General features: G+C 38.6%; 1 protein-coding gene across 2 annotated transcripts; it reads left to right on the forward strand.

The window, feature by feature from the left end:
* The first annotated feature begins 2,847 nt into the window (after positions 1–2,847).
* LOC124777634 (polyadenylate-binding protein 4-like) lies at positions 2,848–14,593 on the forward strand. Of its 2 annotated transcripts, none has more exons than XM_047253109.1 (10): positions 2,848–3,359; positions 3,443–3,636; positions 4,323–4,601; positions 4,683–4,799; positions 11,156–11,350; positions 11,431–11,646; positions 12,502–12,748; positions 12,939–13,099; positions 13,300–13,512; positions 13,622–14,593. In XM_047253109.1, the coding sequence occupies exons 1-10, from the start codon at positions 3,167–3,169 to the stop codon at positions 13,691–13,693; spliced, it is 1,887 nt and encodes a 628-aa protein (XP_047109065.1). In that variant the 5' UTR covers positions 2,848–3,166; the 3' UTR covers positions 13,694–14,593. The 2 variants fall into 2 exon arrangements, with proteins under 2 accessions (XP_047109065.1, XP_047109064.1); XM_047253108.1 differs by having other exon boundaries at positions 2,849–3,359; positions 12,499–12,748.
* The last annotated feature ends 10,164 nt before the right edge of the window (positions 14,594–24,757 follow it).

The raw sequence follows: 24,757 nt of genomic DNA on the forward strand, positions 1-24,757 counted from the left end.
GGGATTGCAGTTTGGAACAATCGACGAATGATTCGATTTTTTCGAAACCTGTTACGGAGTAACCGAGTCACCTTACGATCAGTGTGAGGTAGAGAGGTACATCGTGTAACAAAACGCCGGCCGAAGTGGCCGAGCGGTTCTAGGCGCTTCAGTCTGGAACTGCGCAACCGCTACGGTCGCAGGTTCGAATCCTGCATCGGGCATGGATGTGTATGATGTCCTTAGGTTAGTTAGGTTTAAGTAGTTCTAAGTTCTAGGGGACTGATGACCTTCGAAGTTAAGTCCCATAGTGCTCAGAGCCATTTGAACCATTTTAGTAACAAAACAGTTGAGTCCAAAGCACCTCCCTGCTGTAGAGCAGGGATCACATGTTGGTGAAACAGATCACAGTAGCGGTTATCGTTCACGCTGCATGGCCTAGGTTCTTGGGGTGCAAGTTTGCCTATTGTGTCCAGCATTCTCAGCCGTGGAAACAGTGAATTGAGGGCGCAGTTGGTCGTCGGCCTCTCCCAAGAGCAATTCCCAAATAATTCGAACTTCTGAATCATGTACTTCAACAACGATGCGGAAAGAGAACCTTCCGTATCCTTTAATGCTTCAACACTCGCGAAGAGCAGCACTGTTGTTTTTGTTTCGATACTAGAGCTTAGTACAGCCCTGCTCACCTTGTCCAGATCCATGTTGCCATCTGCAACTATAATGCGCACTGATGAATGATGATTGTTCCAGCCTTACTTCGCCGTACCGGCAACGGCGTCTAACGGCAAGTCATGGCACTAAAACTAGCCACAACGCAAATTCTACAGCGCACAGTCTGAACTTCATTCCTGGTTGGGTACCTATACGTTAAATAGTTTTCCGTCTACACTGCCTCAAATAGCGAAAGTTTAGTTATAACGACATCGTGGCTTTGAATAGAAAATGAAGAATGAAATGGTTGGTCTGGTACATAAACTCTCCATATTTGCCTAAATTCGCTAACCGCGTGAAACCAAAATCATAATGGCAAATGTTTAAAGGTCAGAGGTTCAAAGCTGTCATGTAGCTACTTTTCTCTGTGATATGATAGCAAAGACAAAAAAAAAAAAAAAAAAAAAAAGAAGAAAAAAGAGACGCCATTTACGTGACACTTCAGGAAAGTGTGTTGGGCCCCTTTCTCTTTACGTTATTTATTAATAGTAACTTCAGACTTACCGCTAATGATGTACTGTCTAAAGGAAACTGCATAATTATCACTCACATCTTGATAAGATTGCAAAGTGGCGCAAATACTGGAAACTTCAGAGATATATTACTGTGCACTTTACAAAACGAAAAAAAACGTAGTTTCCTGTGACTATAATATCAGTGAATCACAGTTGGAGCAGATCAATGCATAAAAATACGTGGGTGTAGCAATTCGCAAGGATATGAAATGGAACGATCACATAGTATAAGTTGTAGTTAAAGCAAATGGCAGGCTACGGTTCATTGGTAGACTACATACAAAACACTCGTGTGAAACATCCTAGAATATTGTTCAAGTTTGTGGGATCTGTACCATGCAAGGCTAACAGGAGCTACTGAGCAGATGCAAAGAAGGGCACCACGAATGGTCACAGGTTTGTTCGACCCATAGGAGAGCGTCGCGAAAATGCTGGAAGAACTGAATTGACGGACGCCTGAAGATAAGCGTGAGCTATCCCGTGAAAATCTATTTAGAAAGTTTCTAGGACCAGCGTTTAGTGATGGATGTATGGACATCCCTCTGTGTATCGCTCCCACAAGACATTCACGCAATCATTTTTCCTGCGATCTATGCGTGAAGAGAGCGGGAGAAGACACTAGTAGCTGGTACAGAGGGACTCACTCTCCGCCATGCGCTTCAGAAGGTTAGCACACTGTAGGTACAAATATCAGTTTACTTTTCCACTGCTTTATCTACAATTATGTAGTTATTTTCTCTTTGTGTCCCAGGTATTTCTATGCAGAAGATAAGTGTAAGAAATAATGTTGCAAAATTATTTTGATACATAATAAAAATAAATTAAAACTTTTCGTTAGGTTTTGAAAATTCCGTACAAGAAATAGGAACTTCTTTCATGCCAATCAGACTAACTTTTACCACTAACACACATTTCTTTCGTTAAATAGTACTTTATATAATCTTTGATACATTTCGAAAAGATAAAAAATACCACGATCGAAATTCGTATGAAACATTTTACCTGTGATGCTCGTCTAGTCATTAAATACGTACATAATAATATGGTAAATATAAATTCACCTGTTTGAAATGTGTATAAAAACAATTTGAATAATTCAGGTTAAGTCCCATAAGATTTCACACATTTTTGAATAATTCAGTAATTCGTTTGGAGCGGTTTCATTGCAATACTTCCCGTCCAGGCACTGCAGCATGGTATTGCTGTAGACGCCCTAAATTGATTTCGTGTAATAGCGGGATACAATGATTAAAAGTAGATGCAGCAGTTATTAAATAAATTTTATTATTAACATAAAAATGTCAAATACTGCAGTAGTCCGTTCTTTCTCGTTGCTTTCAGGACGACTAAACGCAACTACGTGACGCCATGAATCACGTGGTACACCAACGACAACGTGCCAGTCGATTGTTAACGGCGGAAAATGGGGACCTAACAGTTACTTAAAATGTTCGGTGTTGCACTACCAAATATCCCAAACTATATATATTTTTCAATTTTCTTCAGATAAACTGCAACAAATCAAAAGGTATTCTACAAGGGTGGTTTAGTTTGATGTTTCAGTACGTACTACTTTTCTGTCTCAGCCATTGCGGAAGGATACAAATGCCGTGCGTATAAAAGCGTTAGCCGACCTACTTTCACTGCTTCTGCCTCTTTCAGGAGTAGGGTTCGTTAATGTGAGGTTGTGTCGCCTGCAATATAGGTTACACAACCCACCTTAATTTCGTGATATAATTTATAAAAAGCCAAAAAAAATTTAAAAGTCAAAAAACACAAAAAAATAGAAAAAATCGAGAAAATTATAATAATTTAACCGAAACGCGTGGTTCTGTGATCATACAACGTGGGCATATTGAGGAGTATTGAAGACGTTTGTGCAACCGCATCGACAGAAGACTTCTGTGATCAGTCTGCATCCGAATTTGCTACTGCGGATCTAGAGAAACAGTGCTACGAAGATGAATCCAGGAGGGCCAAACTATCCTATGGCTTCGCTGTATGTGGGCGACCTGCATCAAGATGTTACAGAAGCTGTACTGTTTGAAAAGTTTTCAACTGCTGGACCTGTGCTGTCTATTCGTGTCTGCAGGGACATGATAACCCGTCGTTCGCTGGGATACGCTTATGTCAACTTCCAGCAACCTGCTGATGGTAAGTGCAAGCTGTTTTCTAAAAGCGTACCCTGACTTCTGCAACACTTACGACTTCACTAATTTCTGTTTAAACTGTTGCAGCGGAGAGAGCTTTGGACACTATGAATTTTGATATAATTAAAGGGCGTCCAATTCGTATCATGTGGTCTCAGCGAGATCCCTCTCTTCGAAAGTCTGGCGTTGGCAATGTTTTCATTAAGAATTTAGACAAAAGCATTGATAACAAAGCTATGTATGACACGTTTTCCGCGTTTGGAAATATATTAAGCTGTAAGGTGAGTAACACGTGGTGAATCAGTTTAAAATGAAGAAACCCAAAATAACTCTCTATCACTTTAGTGTTAGTTGTATTAATTAAGCCTTTGTATAAATGATTTTCAGTGGTTCATTGTGGGCGCCTGCAAGTTTGTTCATCTGATTACACGAACTCTCCTTGGTATTAGTCTTAAGACGCCATATAGACTTAAAATTAAAGTGTGAAGTATTGCGTTCATTTTGTCATAAGGTCGCTGGTACTTCGCTAGAAACCTTTCTTAATGACTCGAGACAGGCCAAAGTAGCTTGAGCGAGATTTCTGTATTTTGTAGACTGTGTGTCTCATGCTTCAGGGCACAGTATCTCTACAGTTACAAGGGTAATTATTTGGAGTACCTACCTCAAAAATATTAATTTGAAATGCTCTTACGTATTTTGTTCAATGTATAACACGAATTCAGATGTTACTTGGGAGTATGCAGTAGACATGAATCAAATTGGTAAAACCTGCTTAGATCTGAGGAATTATACTTAAGGGTAATGGAAAGCGTTGCAGTAGCTGTCAGTTATACAATGTGTCAATCGTAGGTTTACAATACTTCATTCAGTATGGGTGTCTAATTACTTGCTGCAATGGCATTAACATTAGCCTACATGGGTTGGTAGCCATATGCCAATACTTTAAATCTGCTGCATTGTGTTACAGGTTGCTCAAGATGAAAATGGTGTATCAAAGGGATATGGCTTTGTGCATTTTGAAACTGAAGAAGCTGCTACTAAATCAATTGAGAAAGTAAATGGTATGTTACTTAATGCCAAGAAAGTATTTGTTGGAAAGTTCGTACCACGAAAGGAGCGTGAGAAGGAACTTGGAGAAAAGGCAAAACTTTTCACAAATGTTTATATAAAGAACTTTGGTGAAGACTTCACTGATGATATGCTGAAAGAGATGTTCCAGAAGTATGGAAAAATCACCAGCCACAAGGTAAGCATATGTGTATTCCCTCTGTAAATTTGTAATTCTGTAGTCCTCGAATAGTTACACAACACGCCTTATCTTTTAAAGGTAATGACAAGGGAAGATGGGAAGTCGCGTGGATTTGGTTTTGTTGCGTTTGAAGACCCGGAAGATGCCGAAAGAGCAGTGGAAGAACTTAATGGCAAAGAGCTACCGGATGGGAAGGTAAGATTTTTAGATGTCATGAGGAACTCGGTATTCGTAGTTAAGAATATGATTGTGTGGCAGCATTGTGGCCATCATGATAGTTCAAAAGAACTTTTTAACACATTAACGAAACACTTAACAGCCAACATACAGGTTGCTTCAAGCCCATGTTTGCTTAGGTTTTGCCACTTTATTGTATTGTGAAAGGTGATGATGGGATGGGGGCTTGTTACTGGTCTGTGAAGACCATGTGTGTGTGGCATCTATCCCTAAATGTTGTGGGACATATGTTAAGATTATCTGGGTAGAAATGTTGGGGTGCATGCCTATAGCTTTTTACTGAAATGTTGTAATGTAATTTGTTCAGTTTGATTTGAAGTAAAGAGATTCCATGTCCTATCCTAGCATTTTTGAGTTTCATTATTTTTATTGGCTAAAGTTAAGATATTGGACCCCTTGTGTGGAAAAAAAAATAAATTAGAATTATACTTCACGTGCATTTCAGTACACTTTTGACTTTGTGAAAAGAAGCTGTTTTGCTTGCTACTGTTGTGAGGGTATATGTTGCCCCAAATGCTCGTTTTCAACAGTTTTAGGTGTAAGCTAATACATCTGGAAAGTCTGTACTGGTATAATAGTCAATGTCTTTACTTTGATCAAGTAACCAGCGTAACATTGAGTATACCAAAAGCTTGTGTAAATGTCGTACACAGTACAAAATGTTTAAAGGATTCCAAAGACATTTTGTTGGTGCAGTGTTTCTAAATACAGCACTGTTCAGATTTAAGTAATGTAAGGAATACTCATGTCATCGTATAGCTGTTCTGTGTGGTTTGCAGCCACACAAACAGGACTGAAACTACTTTTAAGGTGTCAATGTCCTTCAGAACTCTTTCCGCTTTGTTACCATGCCTATTGACTGTAGATGCAGATTGCTAAAATGCTTCCCAGCCATTGTTAACTTGAAGGATTTCATTACAATGATTTCATCTAGTTTTCAGGGAAACCTCAAACGTAAAAATGTAACCTACTTCCTCTCAGTGTTTCTGTGTGAGCTTTGCATTGTGTGTTGCTTCATGTTGTACGTGTAAAGAATGTGGTAGCCTCCTGAAGTTCATGTTGTAGAATAAATTTCTTATTTCTTTAATGATCACAAAAATTTTGGTCCCGAGAATACTTATTTCGGTCAGCAGTGATGATCTTAGGCTCTGTTTCATAACGTGTCGTAATATAATGAAGCCAAAGTGACACCACAAAAGGCATGCAAAATGAGCTTAACATCTTCGCAAATATTTAAATATGGTGTAAAACTGGAAAATGTGCTGACAGCCCTACTCTTCTATCAGGGATCAAAGTTTCTGCATCTTCTATCAACTAGTTTGAATTGCTGATCTTGTCAAAGACTAAATTTGCAAGAGGATAATTGAGTATTAAAAATTCATAATTTAACAAAGATTAACATGAATTGTGGTAGACTGCAGTTGGAAAAAACTAGCGAAGTTAATACTATGCAGACATTTTGTAAATCCGAAAAGAATGGCCAGTAACACGGTATGTTTTTCCAGAGCATGTGTGAAATGAAGTTTTAAATGATTCTTCAGAATTTTTGTTTAGCGGTGTTTATCTATCCAGACGAGCTGCTGTTCAGTACTGAATAATTTGCTGTCTGTTAATTTTCATGTGTAAAGAATTAAGACATTGATCGTATTGTTTTTGGGATGTGATATTCTGTTTGTGAATGCTGATTTGTTGACTCTGTGCATGTAAGATTTTCAGTAAGATTACTAAGATCCAACAAGCAACAGAAAATGCACTGGAAGTGGCAAAGTTTTGATCAAATGTAATTTAATCATAAGTGTGTTAAATGTATGTACATGTACCTCCACTCGGTGAAAACTGGGTTTTGTGTGAGCTTCCATAAGTTGTATCTTTTCCATATGCACACTTCTGGAAGGAGGGCACAATGTTATTTGCAGTATGTTTCAAATAACTTCAACTTGCTAGTCACCAAAGTTACAACCACATAAGAACTCGGATATGATCACAGGTATTTTTGTGGTTCTGTGCTGTGAGGGGGGGGGGGGGGGGGAGGAGGAGGAGGAGGAGGAGGGGGGGTGTTGTTAATTGGTTGTCAGTAAATTATTACTGCAAGAACACAAATACTTGTACTGGGCACTTATCAGTTAAATCTATGTAAACACTCGGCTGTGTGGCCGTGAAACTGAGGGAGGAATCAGAGCAGCCTTCTTCTGTACTGTTTCTGGAGTTGGCAAATATGACCATGTCTCCAGTCTGTTCTTACAGCAGTCCTTCATGTTTCCTCAACAACCTTCTTCGTATGGCTGAGTTTTGAGACCAGACCTTGTATAAAAATGGTTGATTGTCTAACACAGAAGTATTGTATTTCTCATTGTCCAATTACTATTTAATTTGTGGGAAAATTATGAAACAAGAAAATTTATCATTCTGTAAAACTGGAGTATTCATTTCTTCATTTGTTACCATTGCTTTCTGGACTGAAGCCAGGAGAAAAGTGTGTGGGGGGGGGGGGGGAGTTGATTATTCTGCCGCATTTGCCTATTTGTGCTTCCGATCAGTGGGCTTGATATACTGATACTAAATCTGTTTTGCCTTGTGGTAGGATGTTAAGAGAGAGAGTGTGTGTGTGTGTGTGTGTGTGTGTGTGTGTGTGTGTGTGTGTGTGTGTGTGTGTGTACAGCAAAAGAACTTCGATGAACATTTACTTTGCTTGTACAGTTTTTGGGATGAATGTTGACACACACCCATCTTACTGTAGCCCATGTCTGTCTGGAAGCTGACAGCTGAGAGTTTCTCAGTGAATCAAATGTAATGTAAACGTAATAATTAAAATTCTTGTTACCGGATGCATTTTATAAGCATTGGATTTGACAATTGGTTTATGCCCACAATTTTGAACGTGTCGCAAACTAATGGTATCGATAGTTTCATTATATTCCATTGGGTGTTCATTCGACTGCGCAGTTTGTCCAGCCATTTCTAAAAATGACAAGTTATCCTGTGTCCAATCAAGCAACGCATTTAAAATGAGGTGCACCTCACAACATTCTCAATCCATGATAGATTGCAGCACTGCATTGATACCAACAGTCATCACTTCGAACACCTTCTGTAAATGGACATTCACGCCGCCTTGGTGACCACTGTTGACCTTAAAAAAAATTACTGTTACACATAATTGGATTTGTGTCGATAGCCGCTTTCAGAAACTTGGTACCAAACTGTAGCATACCATTTAAAAAAAAAAGTTGACCATCGTATCTCTGAAGCAACCTCACCTAGCAACAAGTCATATTATGGCCCCTGTTGTGCCATGCAACTTTTCTCTCAAACTTTTCAGCTCCTATCATACTTTCGGAATTATCCTAGTTGGCAATAGTGACTCACCCTGTATAAAGACTACTGTTACTAGGGGTAAAATTCTTTGATGAAAAAAATTGTTCCAGAAACATAACTTTTTTGGAGAGATGTTTTCCCACTAACTCAGCTGCTTGGCAACTTGAAGTTTACTTAGCAAAAATTCCTTGTATTGTAATAATTGGACACATACCTGGATATTGCATCGTACTGGAACATATCCACCTTGATTACCTGTTGTAACTTCTTTTCTTGCCCTGGGTTTCCAAGAGATAATGACCTTGTGATACTTCATGGTTCTCTCCTTCAGCCCTTCTCCTTTCAGATTTTTAGTATGAAATCTATGTACATTCAGTGCAACAGTTGTTTTGTCACTTTTGTAAATGTGTTGAATTAAAAATTGCCCTGTTGCACCAAAGTACTTGTGCATGGAGCATTTTAGGGAGAGGATTTTAATTTGCTCACTCTGTGACAAGCTCGCCCATATTTTATGTATGTGGTCAGCCAATAACTATTTCCTGTGACATTCTTGTTGCTATGTTTCCCCTTTCGTTAGGTTTTACTTTCTTATGTAGCATTTTCCTTCTTTTCCTGCTTTCTTTGAGTGTGTGCTTTAGTTTTCTTAGGTCTGTCCACATTCGTTCCTTTTAATGTGTGTCAGGGCGCTGATGACCTCGATATTGAGCGCCCATAAGCCCCAACACACCACCACCACCACCACCACCACATACCTTTTCATGGTGTTGTCTGCAAATCAGAATTCTTTCAAATCCTCAATACCTTTGGATTTGACAAATGTGTGAGCAACCTTTTAAACGGCAAATTTGCTTTCAGGGCATGGTGGACTTCTGCTAAGACATTAATACAAAGAAACACTAGTTCACAACAGCTGATGACACCTCACTCTTGGAAGCACTACTTTCCAAGAGCTGAGGAGCATGTAAGCAACTGATGCTACACAACTTAACGTTTATTGACAGTATGGCAACAGGTTGCACTGTAACTGCCCCTCATTGGAGGCATAGAAAAAGAAACTGGCTAGTTATTGGTGTTACGTGGGCAATGGCATAATGTCACCCCTCCTCCCTCCCCACTGGGGTGAACAGTGAAGTTATTGAAATTATACAGTATAACTGTTTTACAAGACAGTGGTTAGAGAACTGTTTAGAGAGAGAAAAATGTTGATACCTAGTTTTTATTGGGTGTAAGTACAGCTGTTTAAATCTTGCATATAAACGAACCAGAAAAGATGTAGAAAACATGTAATGGCCAGAAGCAGCTTGATCTAACATAAAAAAATGCTTTGTGCATGGTTCTTTTTTTATTTGGGACCCCTTTGCTTTCTCCACTTTTTGAAGTGGAAAATTTACGAAATCTGTTCTTGCACACGTCATTGGATTTGATGAGAGGTTCTGTTCACACTTTACTTGCCACATGCACCACACTTTAACAAGAAAGTTGAAAATTGATTCCAATACTGATGGATAGACTGACAGAAAATTGGCAAAATTTTAATTGCTAAATTACTATGTTTGAAGATGTTTCAGTATCAGTTTGAAATTGTCTGTCATAAGACTACATTCTTCCAACTGAAGAATGGCTTCCAATTAATCCACAGTTTGTACTGTTTGCTATTCAAAAGTTTGCGACTGCTGAAAACTGGCAAGAGGTATGAGGTTGAGGAAATTGAGCCAATGCTGTTGAATGCAGTATTTGTCAAAAATTGAAATAATGTTAAATAGCAGAACTTAACAAATGGGGGTATTGGGGTACTCGGAATGCGTCATAAGGCAGTTTGTAAAAGGCTATGTAGTGTCTGAAATATAATCTAGAAATTGTCTTGTTAGATTAAAGTATCAGCTGAGTGCTTAGTGTTATTGTCTGATAAACTTCAGAATTGTTTGCCATATTCAAATAACAGTTAAGCTACATTAACCAAAAATTGGATGTGTGTTTAAACGATCTGTTTCGCTGTAGTGTGTTCATGAATTTGGCTTTAAAAAGTGATTGTGTAATGTGATTTTGTATGTCACTGTGGTGATACCTCGTTGTTGCAGCTCTATGTAGACTACTGTACTATGGGTGCTTTCTGCTCTGGTATGGTGCAAAGATTTTAACATCCCAAGTGAAGGTTGAAAGTGTATGTTGCCATATTCTCTTTGGAGACCTACTGGCATAGAATTGTAACACGGAGATGTGTAATGGTGTTTTGTGCATTGGAATCGGACATGGTAATTGTGTAGAGAAAGCAGTCTAATGCACTTCTTGTACAAACCAGTAATATGAAGGATATCAACAAACATTGGTACATTATAGACATGGTAAATCCAGACATCCTGAATCCAAACTTACATTGTGTGGAGAGTTAAGTGTTCTAAAAGTGGAAAATGCTTGCCAACAAAAGTCTGCAGCCAGCAGAAAGAGATTAAAAAGTCTGTTGAGATTGATCCATTAAAGAAGTTACTGTACCACTCGTATTTTATACTTTGCTGACTACATTTTTGCACGCCACAATTACATGTATGTAAACCCCATATTACCAACCTCTACCCGACTACATATTCAGTGATATCTTAGGTCTTTATACAGAGGTCAGTTACACAAGAGCTTGGTAGTACTTTCGTTTAGAGGCTGTTGGGAACAATTGTCTATGTTAAATGCAGGGGCACTCGCCTGTTTGCATGTTTTCCCCTTCTGCAGACTTGCATCATGAAGCTTAAAAATACTTGAAACAAACACGTTATGTTGTTAACTTTTTTGCGACAAATGACTCAAATTTTTTGTACGAAACTAAAGTCAAGCAGTTATCGCTTGAAATGTTGTGCTGAGCACAGTTTGCATACACTCATTGTTAATGCTTTAGGTGAAAAGGCTGATTAGAAATAGAAGTGAGATTGTGAAGTCAGTGCTGAAGAGAGAAATTTCATATATTTTACATGGAATGAATAATGTTCGTCTTCACTTTCCACTTGATGTAGATTCTGTACGTGGGCCGTGCACAGAAGAAAGCTGAAAGGCAGCAAGAGCTGAAACGAAAATTTGAGCAGCTCAAGATTGAACGTCTCAATCGCTACCAAGGTGTGAATTTGTATGTGAAAAATCTTGACGACACAATAGATGACGAACGACTGCGTAAAGAGTTTGCACCTTTTGGAACTATTACTAGTGCTAAGGTAAGATCTTTGTCTGAAAATAGGTGTGCATACATTTTAAATTGTTGCAGACTAGCAATGTGTGACATTTCCTTTTTCAGGTCATGCTGGAAGATGGACGTAGTAAAGGATTTGGATTTGTTTGCTTTTCTTCACCTGAGGAAGCAACTAAGGCTGTAACAGAGATGAATGGTAGGATTGTTGGTACTAAACCTCTGTATGTTGCGCTAGCGCAAAGAAAGGAAGACCGCAAAGCTCATTTGGCGTCTCAATATATGCAGAGAATGGCCAACATGAGAATGCAGCAAATGGGACAGGTCAGTAGATATTTATGATGTTACAGAATTTACTTCAGTGGAAGAATAGCAAAACAGGCTCAGACTTTGTAGTATGCATACTGGTGTACAGCAAGAGTGAACCTTGTCTGGATGTGCCATACATGATTGTTTCTGCAAGGACTGGTGGCACGAAGCCAGATATCACTCTACCTTCTTTGTCCATAGAAAGCTAGGCAGTGACTTACTGACTACACACAAACTTGTAAGAATTCTGAAATTGACAAATGACTGACTGAATATTGGCCACTAACATTAAAAAAACATCCAAAATGTAAGCGATTTCCATTAAATGCTCATGCAATTCCAGGTGCTAGTAATACTAATGTTCGCAATCTTGATACCAATTTTCATGATATTTCTTAGTTTGCTAACTTCCTAATGTCACAGGACTTAAATTACCAAATGGATGGTAAAATTATTTAAGATAATACTCAGTCCCTTATGATATTATAGTGAAGTGCAGTTCTACAGTCGTGCAGGGCATCAGTTCTTATTTGTTGCTGGCATTTTAGTGTTAAATTTATCTGTAGTTTTGCCCTAATATTCCCCGTTTGTCTAATACCCAATTGATTTTCCTGGTTTAACCTGTGTAGCCCACTGCAGTGGCATGTGAAATAATTCCAAAGTGGAAACAACAAATACATTTTAACTCTGGGTTGTTTATAGTAGTTAATGGCCATGTGGTAATGTTTGTGGTTCCATAGAAGTCTTGGCAGTGAATTTGAGAGCAGATTGTAGGGTCTTAAATGCCATGTTTTGTAGCTACTCTGTGATTAACTTCTTTATTGGCCATTACTTGGTTGTTATTCATTGTCCCTAAAACTATTTCAGCAGATCTTCCAGCCAAATGCAGGCGGTGGATACTTCGTTCCAACACTTGCCGCCCAGCCGCAACGTTATTACACTCCAGCACAGATGACACCAATAAGAGCAACACCACGCTGGACTGCGCAACCCCAAGTGCGTCCTAATGCTCAGGGCACTGCTTCCACATTTGGAAATTTGCCTTTCCGTGCTGCTCCAAGACCTGCAGCGCAGCCAACTTCAATTCGAAACCAACTGTCTGCAAGGCCAATTACAGGTTAGTGGTCTTTGTGGGTGGGATTGCAATGAAGATTATTAGATTTCCAGTCTCATACTTTATTAAGTACAGTAGTTCAGATAATGACAGATTATAAATGCAGAAGAATGCTCATATAAGAAATGTCTTGGTGGTATTACCTGGTTTCCATCCCGGTAATTTTGTTCTGTTAATGTTGTTTTTGTTGCAGGTCAACAGTCCGTTGGAGCGGGTAGCATCCAGGGCCGTCCAATGGGTGCTCCAACTGTGTCAGTTTCTGCTCAGGGACGTCCTGCTACATACAAGTACACAGCTAATATGCGTAACCCACCACAACCAATGCCCGTGGCACAGCAACCGCCTGTACAGCAGGTAAGTGTGAGATGCAAATAGCATCTAGAATACATATAAAGATGTTTAATTTTTCTTTGTGGCTTTGTTCTGTTGTATTTGAAGTAATTTTGTTCCTTTTATGACAACGGAGTTCTGTTTGAGTGTTTAACTGGAAAATGGTCCTTGGTTTAAAGTATGTATACCAAGAGTGGTGTTATAAAAAATGTTCACCCTTTCAGGCTGTGCACATTCAAGGCCAAGAACCACTGACTGCCTCAATGTTGGCTGAAGCTTCCCATCGTGACCAGAAACAGATGTTGGGAGAACGTCTGTTCCCCTTAATTCAGCATATGTATCCAGAATTAGCTGGGAAAATTACTGGAATGTTACTCGAGATAGATAATTCAGAGCTTCTGCATATGTTGGAACACCATGAGTCTCTCAAAGCTAAGGTAATCCCTTGGTTTTCCTTTTTTGTTTCTTCCATTGAGATACAATCAAAATTTTAAATGTTGTGTTACATGCCTAAGGAAACACTAAATCGAGGCTCACTGCTTACAGGTTGAAGAAGCTGTTGCTGTTCTTCAAGCCCACCAGGCAAAACAAGCTGCATCTCAAGGAAAGAAGGAATAAAGGTTTAATATGATAATAGCCACAACTGGATCATTTCCGGTTAACTTGGAACCTGAAGTGGCTTAAAATTTGAAGAAATTTTGGGGCTACTATATACTCCTTATTCAGATCTTCTCTGGTAGCTTCCAGCACTAATTTCAGAAAGAGAGAATTAAAACGTGTAGGAATTTTAAAATAATATCCTTAATTTGTTGCTTGTCTTCTGTTACCTAATAGACAGGACTTTAAACAGGAAAAGAAATTTAAGAATATATTTTAAAAGTAAAACTTCATGAATGAGTTCTAGTGAGTAAGCCCACTTTCTTATTAAAATGATCTTCTTTTAAGTGTTGCTGATAATTGAAGTTTCTTTATTGTATTTGTTGTACATCGTTGATTTGCAAATATTTTGTTTTATGAATGTTCTGATTGGCTTTTAAATTCAAAGAACATTGAGTTAGTTTTAAAACTATTTCAATATACCCTCTGTAATAGATGTGGGCGTATTTTTCATTTCCCTTCTTGCTTGTATTCATTTAAAATGTCTCAAATGTTAGTCTTTCTTGTTTGTCAATAATTTTAAACAGCAAAAAAATTGTAATACCTGAAACGGTAACTTGTAATATTTTCTTCCTTTACATCAAAGTGCCCACAAGGAAATAACATCTGTAATCAAGTTACATTAAAAAATCAGCATAAAAAGAGGAAAATCAACATTAAATTACAAATATTGATGAGAGTTCAGTGAGACGGGAGGGTGGGAGAGTTTTTGAAGGTACTGATATTTAGGAAGTTTTCATTTGAAAGTACGTAGTTTTAAGTGAATGTATATATTTCGTGCTTGGGGTTTGAAATTATGTTTAAAATTCTTATGTAATGATTATGTAATTTGAAAAACAATGGGTTAATGGATAAATAATACATTTGGATTTTTCTTTCCACCAGCTCCTATTCAGCAGCAATTTCCTCTTAAAGGTATCTACCTGCTCACTGTCCATATTTAAATCTGTTGTGAAAACTACTGTAAATCAGATTGTTCTTGCTTTTGTGTAATTTTAAGAGACGTTTCAAAGTGATAGTGTAGGAAGAACAAGTAACAAAACACATCTGACATCAGTTCGATGAGATGTTCCTTTTCTGTACAGAAAACCCTTCTGTGCCACGCTACTTCATCTGCACAGTTTAGTGAGGTATGCACCACAGAAGTTTGTGCTGCAATGTGGGTACCATGTGAATTACGATATGTAAAGTTAATTCTGTTTCAAAATCTCCTGTTTGGAGACAAAAATAACACAGTGAAATGTTGTACTTAGTTAGATTGAAATTACTTGATAATAGACATTTTATGTGCTGTACCTGGTTTCCTCCAGAGTGCTCAATGCTCAATGTCGCACATGAACCATTTGCCATTGCCAAACTGCTACAACAGTTAGTTCACTTAGAATGCTTTGTCCACCTTTCTTTTTTTCCTTTCTTTCAATATTTTTATCCTGAAACATGGATCTGGCCCTTTTATCTCACACACACACACACACACACACACACACACACACACACACACACACACACACACACACACACACACACAAACACAAATTCATTTCATACACAGCCCTATCCAAACACCACTTTATCACTTCTGCAAAGGAAGTGATTCAGCATCATTTATACAGTTAAGTAATCAGAGATCAGCTTAAATTGGACACTCCTGACATTGTGTCAACCTGAATTTTGGAAGGCTGACAATCATTGTGACTGGGGTAGCAGCTGTAAATACAACTGATTTTGGCAGTGTAATGGTATAGTGTAGTAGCTAGCATGTAAACCTGACTTGTAAAAGGTCAAAGGTTAGAGTCTCGTTAAAGAGTGACATTTATTTTCTAAATTTAATCAAAACTCATTTTTATTCAAGTAATTGGTTTGAATGTAACTTTGTTTCTGATACTTTGCCATGTAATTTTCATCATATTGATTTCTTATTTTTGTTTCTATCCTTTTTTCATTTGGAATCTGCTTGTCACCTATAATTTGCAACCAAGACTGACGGCAGTTGGTAACACAGCATGCCTTGGACATGTTGAGAATAGTTTCATGTAACCAATTTGCTTTTACTGCTAAAACTGCACTTTTTCTGCAGAATGTGGCTATGTAAACAAACTTATTAGGAAATTTTTCTGTCTTCGAGTTTGCTCATTGAGGTTACCCTTAAATGGTGTGAACATAGTGATTGTGATTTTAGTTCTACTGCTGATTGCTGTTTCCTCGGGTACATTGCATGTTACAAAGTCATGGGTGTGTTAAGACAAGAGTTTAAATTTTGGGCTATAAAACCCATCGTCCGATGTAGTTAAGTGACTGCTCACTTAAAATTGGCCGTCGACAGAGCATCTCCCATATGCATCGTACGTCATGGTGGCCACTTCAAACATTGCTCTGTACGACACATTAGCAGCATTTGTGAAGTGACCTGAAGTTTGCATGTTGCCTATAACTGAGTGGTAGTCAGCAACGAGTATGGCAACAATGTAGTGACAAGTGAGACGTCGATTATCAAGGAAGCTTGATGTGACTACGTACACAATATGGCATACTTCAGCCCTATCAAAAATACTTAATTCCATTGATATTTATTAAATGGTCCTTTTAGGTCAATATTTCAAAAGGGAATATGGTATTTCTGGAGCTGCAGGTGAACTTAGTGCACATTGAGAACTCTGGCTATCCCAGCTTAATTATTTCTTAGCAAGAATTGCTGAAACTATTTATAAGGGAACTATAAACAAAAGAAAATGAAATGATTGAATAGTATACAGATTAGTAAGAAATTATGGGGGTAGTACAGAGTAGTGAGTGCATGTGGGCAACACTCATTTGTTGCAGGTTAGTGTGAATTCCTTGTTCACTCTCTTCAAAGCTTTGGACCTTCCATGAGATTCAGAAATCTTCAGGTAACATTTGTTGCGTTTTGTAATTCCTAATAAGACCTTGAGATGGTGGTAAGATGTTGGCTTCTAGAGTCTTCAGCTGACTTTAACAAGTAAGTATTTAACATCTATTAATTTCTTCAAGATTTGAGTCATTCCAATTCTTCTATAGCACAGTCTGACTTGCACACTTACCTCGAACAAATATCCAGCATGTCAGTTGATATCATTCACAAACTAATCGGTTCTAAAATTGTAATCTTGATGTGTGAATGTGAGGAATTAAAACTTATTTTTCTTGGTACAATTCCTTTCGAGTGGATACCACTGATTTACAATTCCACAGTGACTATATTAACCTCTGCAACAGGACTGTTGGACTTTTGTTAACAACAGTAATCACCATCAGTAATATTCGCACACTCATCTTCTGTTAGAAAACACAAAAATTCTGGATCATCAAAATTGAGCCTTCGCTTTTGAATGTTCATAATTTTATAACATCACATTGGTTGAAGGTATGGGATACATTACAGCTACATTTATTCGTCTCACTGTTCATAAAAAAAATTACATTTACATTTACTTTATGATTGATACAGAATGACATTGAAATTGTGTAATTACTAACAAACACCTTCGTTACAAGTAAAGTTAAAAAACAAAACTGTAGTGCAACATAAGAGCATTGGCTGTTACTTTGCTGATATCACAGATATTCTGTGAGTTGTGACACATCTGGTTAGTAATTAATTCATGCAATAGATCTGCAATGGAAAAACAATAGTGGCTGAAAGACAGTGGGCTGATTATGTTTGTTGATGCGGTCATGCCACAGAGACATTTTCCTTGTAGTAAGGAATGTCATTGGGGTAATGGGGCCAGGCTTACGACTGTAAGATGGCCTTAATGCAGCAAATCAAAATTTTACTGCTTATTGGAATGTGATTAGTCAGGCAGTTCAAAAACTTACTTGTATCGGCAGGGACTGGACCAAACCAAATACATATCTTGCTAAACCACCAAGCTTTGAAGAAAAGTAATTGCATTATTCTTCCAACAAAATTAGGCATGGAAAGCAATATTGTGATAACTCAGCAATATTTGGAGCTACAGTGTTTCAGAAGTATCATAAGTGGGACTTCCAAAACTGCTAAATCTTGCCAGAATGAATTTCCACTCTGCAGTATTGTGCTGTGTGTGATGTCTAATCTTTGTGTGAGAAAATAATTCGTGTAATATTAACTGATGTTACATGTTCAACTTGGTTGGTTTATCAAGTCGAGGGAGCTGTTCGAAGGTGTACTGTGGTGCTAACAAGGCATACCTTCTGGGGTTTTATCCTCTGTTCATTACTACCTGAATTGATTACAGCAAATTGTTGAACATATTTTCTGTGGACACCAAAGGGCATTAGGTTGGTGATGAGTGTTTACAATACCATCTTTGTAATTAGTAATGGTGATGGAGATACAGATCTTCATTTGGTGGTAGAGCAGCTTACTACAGTGAAAGAACTATACAGGACACAGTCATTTCCACTCATCCATATTTTGATTGTTGGTTCTGAGTAGACCACATACAGTGTTGTCATCAGTTATCTGTGACAAACAATTCCCCATGCAGGTGGGCTAGGCAGTAGGAGGTCAGTTCAAAAAATTCTGGAACGTTCGTAATTTTGCGCCATTTCACTGGAGTGAAATGCGGTTGACATCCCTGCACATGCCTGTCTTTCATATGTAACTACTGGAGGTTTCATTGTTGTATATCTCTTAATGTTCAGTAATGAGTAAAATTTTGTGTTGCACAGTATGCCAATTTCGAGATGGTAGAGTTAGGGGAGCAATTCATCTGCATAAAATTTTGCATGAAACTCTTGAAAATCCTTACAGGGCACACAAATAATGAAGGAAGCCTATGGTGATGAGTGCTTAAGTCCTAATCGGTGTTACGAATGGTTCACACAGTTTAAAAATGGCCAGATGAGAAGTTAAGGATGACCCTCATTTAGGACAACTTCACTGGCTACTGACATCACGTCAGGAATGTCAACAAAACTGCGCGTGCCGGTTTGAATGCTGACAGTCAAAGAGATTGCAGAAGAATAAAACATTTCATTTGGATCATGTCATGAAATCATGACAAGGCATCTTGGAATGCATTGTGTTGCCGCCAAGTTGGCCCCATGACTCACGAGTCGGTACCAGAAAGACCTTCATCTCGTAGTCTGTGAAGAGCTTTTGGATCACGCAAATGAGAACGAAACGTTCCTTATGAGAATCGTGACAGCTGATGAGACGTGGGTCTATGGTTATGATGCTGAGACAAGGTCCAATCGTCACAATGGGTCGGAAAAGGTTCTCCAAGGCCAGAAAAAGAATGTCAGGTCAGATCAAATGTCAAAGCTGTGCTGATGGTTTCTTTGAAGGATCGTCTCGTCATGAATGTATGGCACAGGGAAAAACTGCTACTGTCAGTATGTATTATGATGCATGTGAGAGGGAAACGGCCTGAAATGTGGCCAGACAATTCATTGCTCTTGCATTGTTATAACACACCGCTTTCATCCCTGCTGATGCAAGACTTGTGCAAAAAATGAAATCCTGTGCTGCCTCACCCTCCATAGTATCCAGACCTGGCCCCTGTGGATGGTTTTTTTTATTTCCAAAGTCGAAAACTCCACTGAAAGGACAGAGATTTGTTGCAACAAGATGAGCTAAAAAGAAAATTTGCAGACACTAAGCGCAATCCGGCAAGAGGCTTACCAAGACTGCTTCTGGAAGCTGAAACGGCATTGGGAGCAGTGTATCAATTTTGGAGGAACGTTTTTCCAAGGAGACTGTGCACAGTAAGCAAAAGGAAGGGATAGAAAAATTTTGTGGACAAAGTTCCAGAATTTTTGAACAGACCTGGTTTAAAAGTAATGAGTCAGTGATGGAGCAAGTATTATCCCTGACAGCAAGTTAATGTTGATGGAGTACCAGAAAGCTTACAGTGTTGGCAACATATGGTATGGAACTGAGCATGATTTTAAATGCACTAGAATGTGTGACACATTTCATAAATAAGTTTCTTGTCACCTTGTATTCTGCCTTTTCTCACTCAGGAGTTGAATGCGCTTGTAAACTCTGGGATAGAAAGTGTCATTATAATGGGTACTACAGTATATAAAGATACACTGAAATTTCTTTATTTTATTTATCTGTAATGGAAATGTCGTGTGGCTTGGGCTCCTGTCGATGGCGATGAAATGATGATGGTAAGTACAACACAACACCCAGTCCCTGAGCGGAAAAAATCCTCGACCCAACCGGGAATTGAACCTGGGCCGTTAGGTATGACATACCGTCGCGCCGACCACTCAGCTACTATGTCTGTACATAGTCAATAAATATTGTATGGATGTTGTCCCAAGGTACATGTTAACTGTGAAATCATTTCAAGGAAATGGAACATGCAATTTAAATAAAAAAGTAAATACAAAATAATATTAGCTCACATACAGTACATAGTACTACAATTTAGATACACGTATGCTTATGGTGGTATACACTGAGGTGACAGAAGTCATGGGATACTTCCTGACATCGTGCAGCAACTTGACATGGTATTGAGCACTGTTGCCTATATAGCCATCCATATTTGTGAAAGTGCTGCCAGTGCAGGATTGTGTGCATGAACTGACCTCTTGATTATACAGAATGTTCTTCAGCCCAACTGTGGCTGTGACGTGGTGCATCATTGTTTGGGAATGTCGCTGCAAATGGTCTCCAAGTAGCTGAACATAACCATTTCAAGTCAATGATTGGTTCAGATGGACCAGAGGACCGAGTCCATTCCATGTAAACACAGACCACACCATTATGGAGCCACCACAAGTTTGCACAGTGCCTTGGTGACAACTTGGCCCATGGCTTTGTGGGGTCTGCGCCACACTTGAACCCTACCCTCAACTCTTACCAACTGAAATTGGGACTCATCTGACCAGGCCACAGTTTTCCAGTCGTCTAGAGTCTAACTGGTATGGTCGTGAGCCCAGGAGACGTGATGTAGGCTGTGTGCTGTTAACAAAGACACTCATGTCCGTCGTCTGCTGCCATAGCCCATTAACGCCAAATTTCGCTGCACTGTCCTAACAGATACCTTTGTTGTACATAGCACATTGATTTCGGTGGTTATTTCATGCAGTGTTGCTTGTCTGTTAGCACTGACAACTCTGCGCAAATGCTGCTGCTCTTGGTTAAGTGAAGACAGTGGGCCAGTGCGTTGTCTGTGGTGAGAAATAATGCCTGAAATTTTGTATTTTCGGCACACTCATGACATTGTGCATCTCGGAATGTTGAATTCCCTAACAGTTTCCGAAATTGTATGTCCCATGCATCTAGCTGCAATTACCATTCCGCATTCAAAGCCTGTTAATTCCTATGATGTGGTCATAATCAGTTCGGAAAACTTTTCAAATGAGTCACCTGAGTACAAATGACAGTTCTGTCAATCAACTGCCCTTTTATACTTGGGTACATGATACTACTGCCATCTGTATATGTGCATATCACTATCCCATGACTTTTGTCACCTCAGTGTAATTACATAGTCTGTTTTTCATAGGGCTTTACTTTGTCCTCCCTAGGCAGCAGGTCCTTATATACAGTAAAATAATTAAGTACAAATTTTACATCACACAACAGCTCTCTATCTGGTATGCAAAGTTTAGGGGAGATAGAAGGTATTTTTAGTTTTGCCTTAATATAAACATTAACAGAAAATGTTTATTGTCCTACATAGTCATTTACCAAGTATAAACATTGTCAAGTAGAATTATTTTGAATTCTGCTTTGAATTTGTTTTCATCTTCTTCTCTTCTTTTCATCTACCTTCTCATGATGACTGGCAGTCTGTTGTAAAGTTTTGTACCAATATAATTCACATTCCTTTGGATGTTTGTTCTTTTCATCACTGAGTAAAGAGTGCTGTGCTATTTCAGGTATTGTAGTTCTGCAAGTCAGTAGCATTTGTTTGAGATCTACGTGGTGTGCCCTGACATATAAAACACATTTTGTAATAGTGAAAACAATCAGTTTCTGACAGTATACTGTAATACAAAATTTTAATCATACATGATGTTTTAGCAGTAATCTATGTCGTGCATATTACCTTGTCTTCCACCTTTAAGCTCTCAAGTTTTCAAATCTCGTCCAGTGCAGTCCCCAACAATCAGTCTTTTAGTAACCTCCTTTTATGTGCATGTTCTGCCACTGCTTGGTGAATAAAACACATTATTTGTGTGTGTGTGTGTGTGTGTGTGTGTGTGTGTGTGTGTGTGTGTGTTCAGGGTGAACTGTGTGAAACAAAATCGTTATAATTTCTGAGTGGTTTATGTTAGGACATTCAAACTGCACAGTTTGGCTTTTTAATCAAGTTATGGCACAAATTTCCTTTCTCTCCAATTCAATTCAGTACCACCTCATTGGTTACATGATCTATCCGTCTAACCTTCATTATTCTTCTGTAGCACCATATTTCAAAAGCTTCTATTCACTTCTTGTTTGAACTGTTTATCATCCACATTTCACTTTCATACAAGACTACACTTCACACATATACCTTCAGAAAAGACTTCCTAACATTTGAGTCTATATCCAATGGTAACAAATTTCGCTTCTTCATAAATGCTTTTCTTGCTGTTTCCAGTCTACATTTCATATCCTCTTTACTTGGGCCATCATCCATTACTTTACCTCCCAAATAACTAAACTCATCTACTACTTTTAGTCTCATTTAATAATGTAATTCCCTCAGCATCATCTGATTTAATTCGAGTATATTCCATTACCCTTGTTTTGCTTTTGTTGATGTTCATCTCGTATCCTCCTGTCGAGACATTGTCCATTCTGTTCAACTACTGTTCCAAGTCCTTTGTTGTCTGACAGAATTGCCATGTCATCGGCAGGCCTCAAAATTTTTATTTTGTGTCATAGAACTTTAATTCCTTTTCTAAATTTTTCTTTGGTTTACTTTACTGCTTGTTCAGCGTACTGATTGAATAACATCAGGGATAGGCTACAAGCCTCTTTCACTCTATTCTCAACCACTGATTCCCTTTCATGCCCCTCAACTCCTATAACTGCCATCTGGTTTCTATACAAGTTCTATATAATCTTTTGCTCCCTATATTTTAACTATGCTGCCTTCAGAATTTCAAAGAAAGTATTTCAGTCGATATTGCCAAAAACTTTCTTCAAATTTACAGAATCTATAAAATTAGGTTTGACTTTCTTCTAAAATAAGTCTTAGGGTCAGCACTGCCTCACGTGTTTGCACATTTCTCCAGGTTCACACTCATCTTCTCCGAGGTTTGCTTCTACCAGTTTTCCGTTATCCTGTAAAGAATTTGTGTTAGTATTTTGCAACTCTGGCTTATTAAACTGACAGTTCAGTAATTTTCACACGTGTCCTCACCAGCTTTCTTTGGAATTCTAATAAGTACAAGGTGTACAACTTCGCTTCTGCTGTTTTTTCCCCGACATTTGAGACTTTAATGAAACAAAATGGTTACACATGTATCATTCAAAGTATTTTCCATCGCTGGCCACTACTTTCTCCCATCTTTCAGGCAGTGTACAAATCCGCATCAAAAAAATTGTTCATCTTTTGAAGTGATCCACAAATCGATCCAATTTGTGACTTCTTCATGAAATCGGAAATGTTGGTCAGCCAGGCCATGCACCAGTGATCTAAACAGGTGATAGTCAGAGGCAGCAATGTCTGGAGAATACAGTGGGTGGGGTAGGACTTCCCATCTTAACATTTCCAAGTACATTTTGACCTCTTTTGCAACGTGGGGTCGGGCGTTGTCGTGCTGCAAGATCGCTTTATCGTGCTTCTCGCTGTTATGTGGCCGTTTGTCTTTTAATGCTCTGCTCAAATGCATTAATTGTGTTCGATAACGAGCACCTGTGATTGTTTCACTTGGTTTTAACACCTCATAGTACATGACAACGAGCTAGTTCCACCAAATGCAGAGCATGATCTTGGAGCCATGAATATTTGGTTTGGCCGTTGACGTGGAAGCATGGCCGGGATATCCCTATGATATTTTGCATTTAGAGTTATAATGTACCCAATTTTCTTCCCCGGTCACAATGCGATGCAGAAATCCCTTCAGTTTTTGCCTCTGAAGCAACTGTTCACAAACACACAAACGCCATTCAACGTCTCTTGGTTTCAGCTCACATGGACCCAAGTTCCTTGTTTTTGAATCCTGCCCATAGCCTTGAGACATTTTGAAATGGCTTGCCGTGTCACTACCACTAACTGTGCCAGTTCTTCGTAAGTTTAACATGAGTCTTCACTTAGCAATGTCTCCAGTTCTGCATCTTTGAAAACATTCTCTCTTCCACCACTATGCCGGTCTACGATGTAACAATCACCATTCTTGAAGCATTGAAACCACTCATGACATGTTCTTTCACTAATAGAGTCCTTACCATACGCTCTTGAGAGCATTTAATGAGACTCTAGCTGCTGTTTTCTTCATATTGAAACAAAACAGTAACACCTCCTGCAAATGACGAGAATTAAACTCGTAAACTGACATTTTCAATCGAGAATAACTTAATGATGCAGTCAAAAATAAACTAATGTTTGAATGAGGTTATGTTGACCGAGGTCCAGGCTAATTGCCTAACATGTGCGATCTGTTAATTTTGACCGCTACTTACTGTTGTCGCCACTAATTGGCAAACGTCGTTTGTCTCACACGTCATGCATAAGAGGTGTTAAAGTTTTGTTGTGGCTGACTCTCCCAAGGCTATCAGTGGTTCTGTGGGATTGTCATCTACTCTAGATTCTAATATGGCAGATTAGTGCAGTAGTGCAGATTAGTGGAAGGTTTGACCTTTTATTAGAAAAACATTTAATGGCAACATGATCAAATTTATCCCTTCAAGATGGAGCTTCGTTTCAACTAAGATCTTTCAATGCTCTGTCAAATTTATCTCTCAGTATCGTATCTCATACCTCATCTTCGTCTATGTCCTCTTTCTACAATACTGCCTTCAAATACATTTCCATTGTATAGCTCTTCTAAATACAGCTCCATATTTCACTTTTCACTTCCTTGCTTAGTGCTGGTGTTCCATCCAGACCCTTGATATTCATA

Source organism: Schistocerca piceifrons, chromosome 2 (assembly GCF_021461385.2).
Source record: "Schistocerca piceifrons isolate TAMUIC-IGC-003096 chromosome 2, iqSchPice1.1, whole genome shotgun sequence".
Classification (NCBI taxonomy): Eukaryota; Metazoa; Arthropoda; class Insecta; order Orthoptera; family Acrididae; genus Schistocerca; species Schistocerca piceifrons.

What these genes read in the sequence shown, in the direction of transcription:
- LOC124777634 (XM_047253108.1), top strand. Translation starts at nt 3,167, where the DNA reads ATGAATCCAGGAGGGCCAAACTATCCTATGGCTTCGCTGTATGTGGGC. An exon ending in GAAATATATTAAGCTGTAAG is followed by an intron (nt 3,637 to 4,322) that starts GTGAGTAACACG and finishes ATTGTGTTACAG; the next exon opens with GTTGCTCAAGATGAAAATGG. An exon ending in ATGAGTCTCTCAAAGCTAAG is followed by an intron (nt 13,513 to 13,621) that starts GTAATCCCTTGG and finishes CACTGCTTACAG; the next exon opens with GTTGAAGAAGCTGTTGCTGT.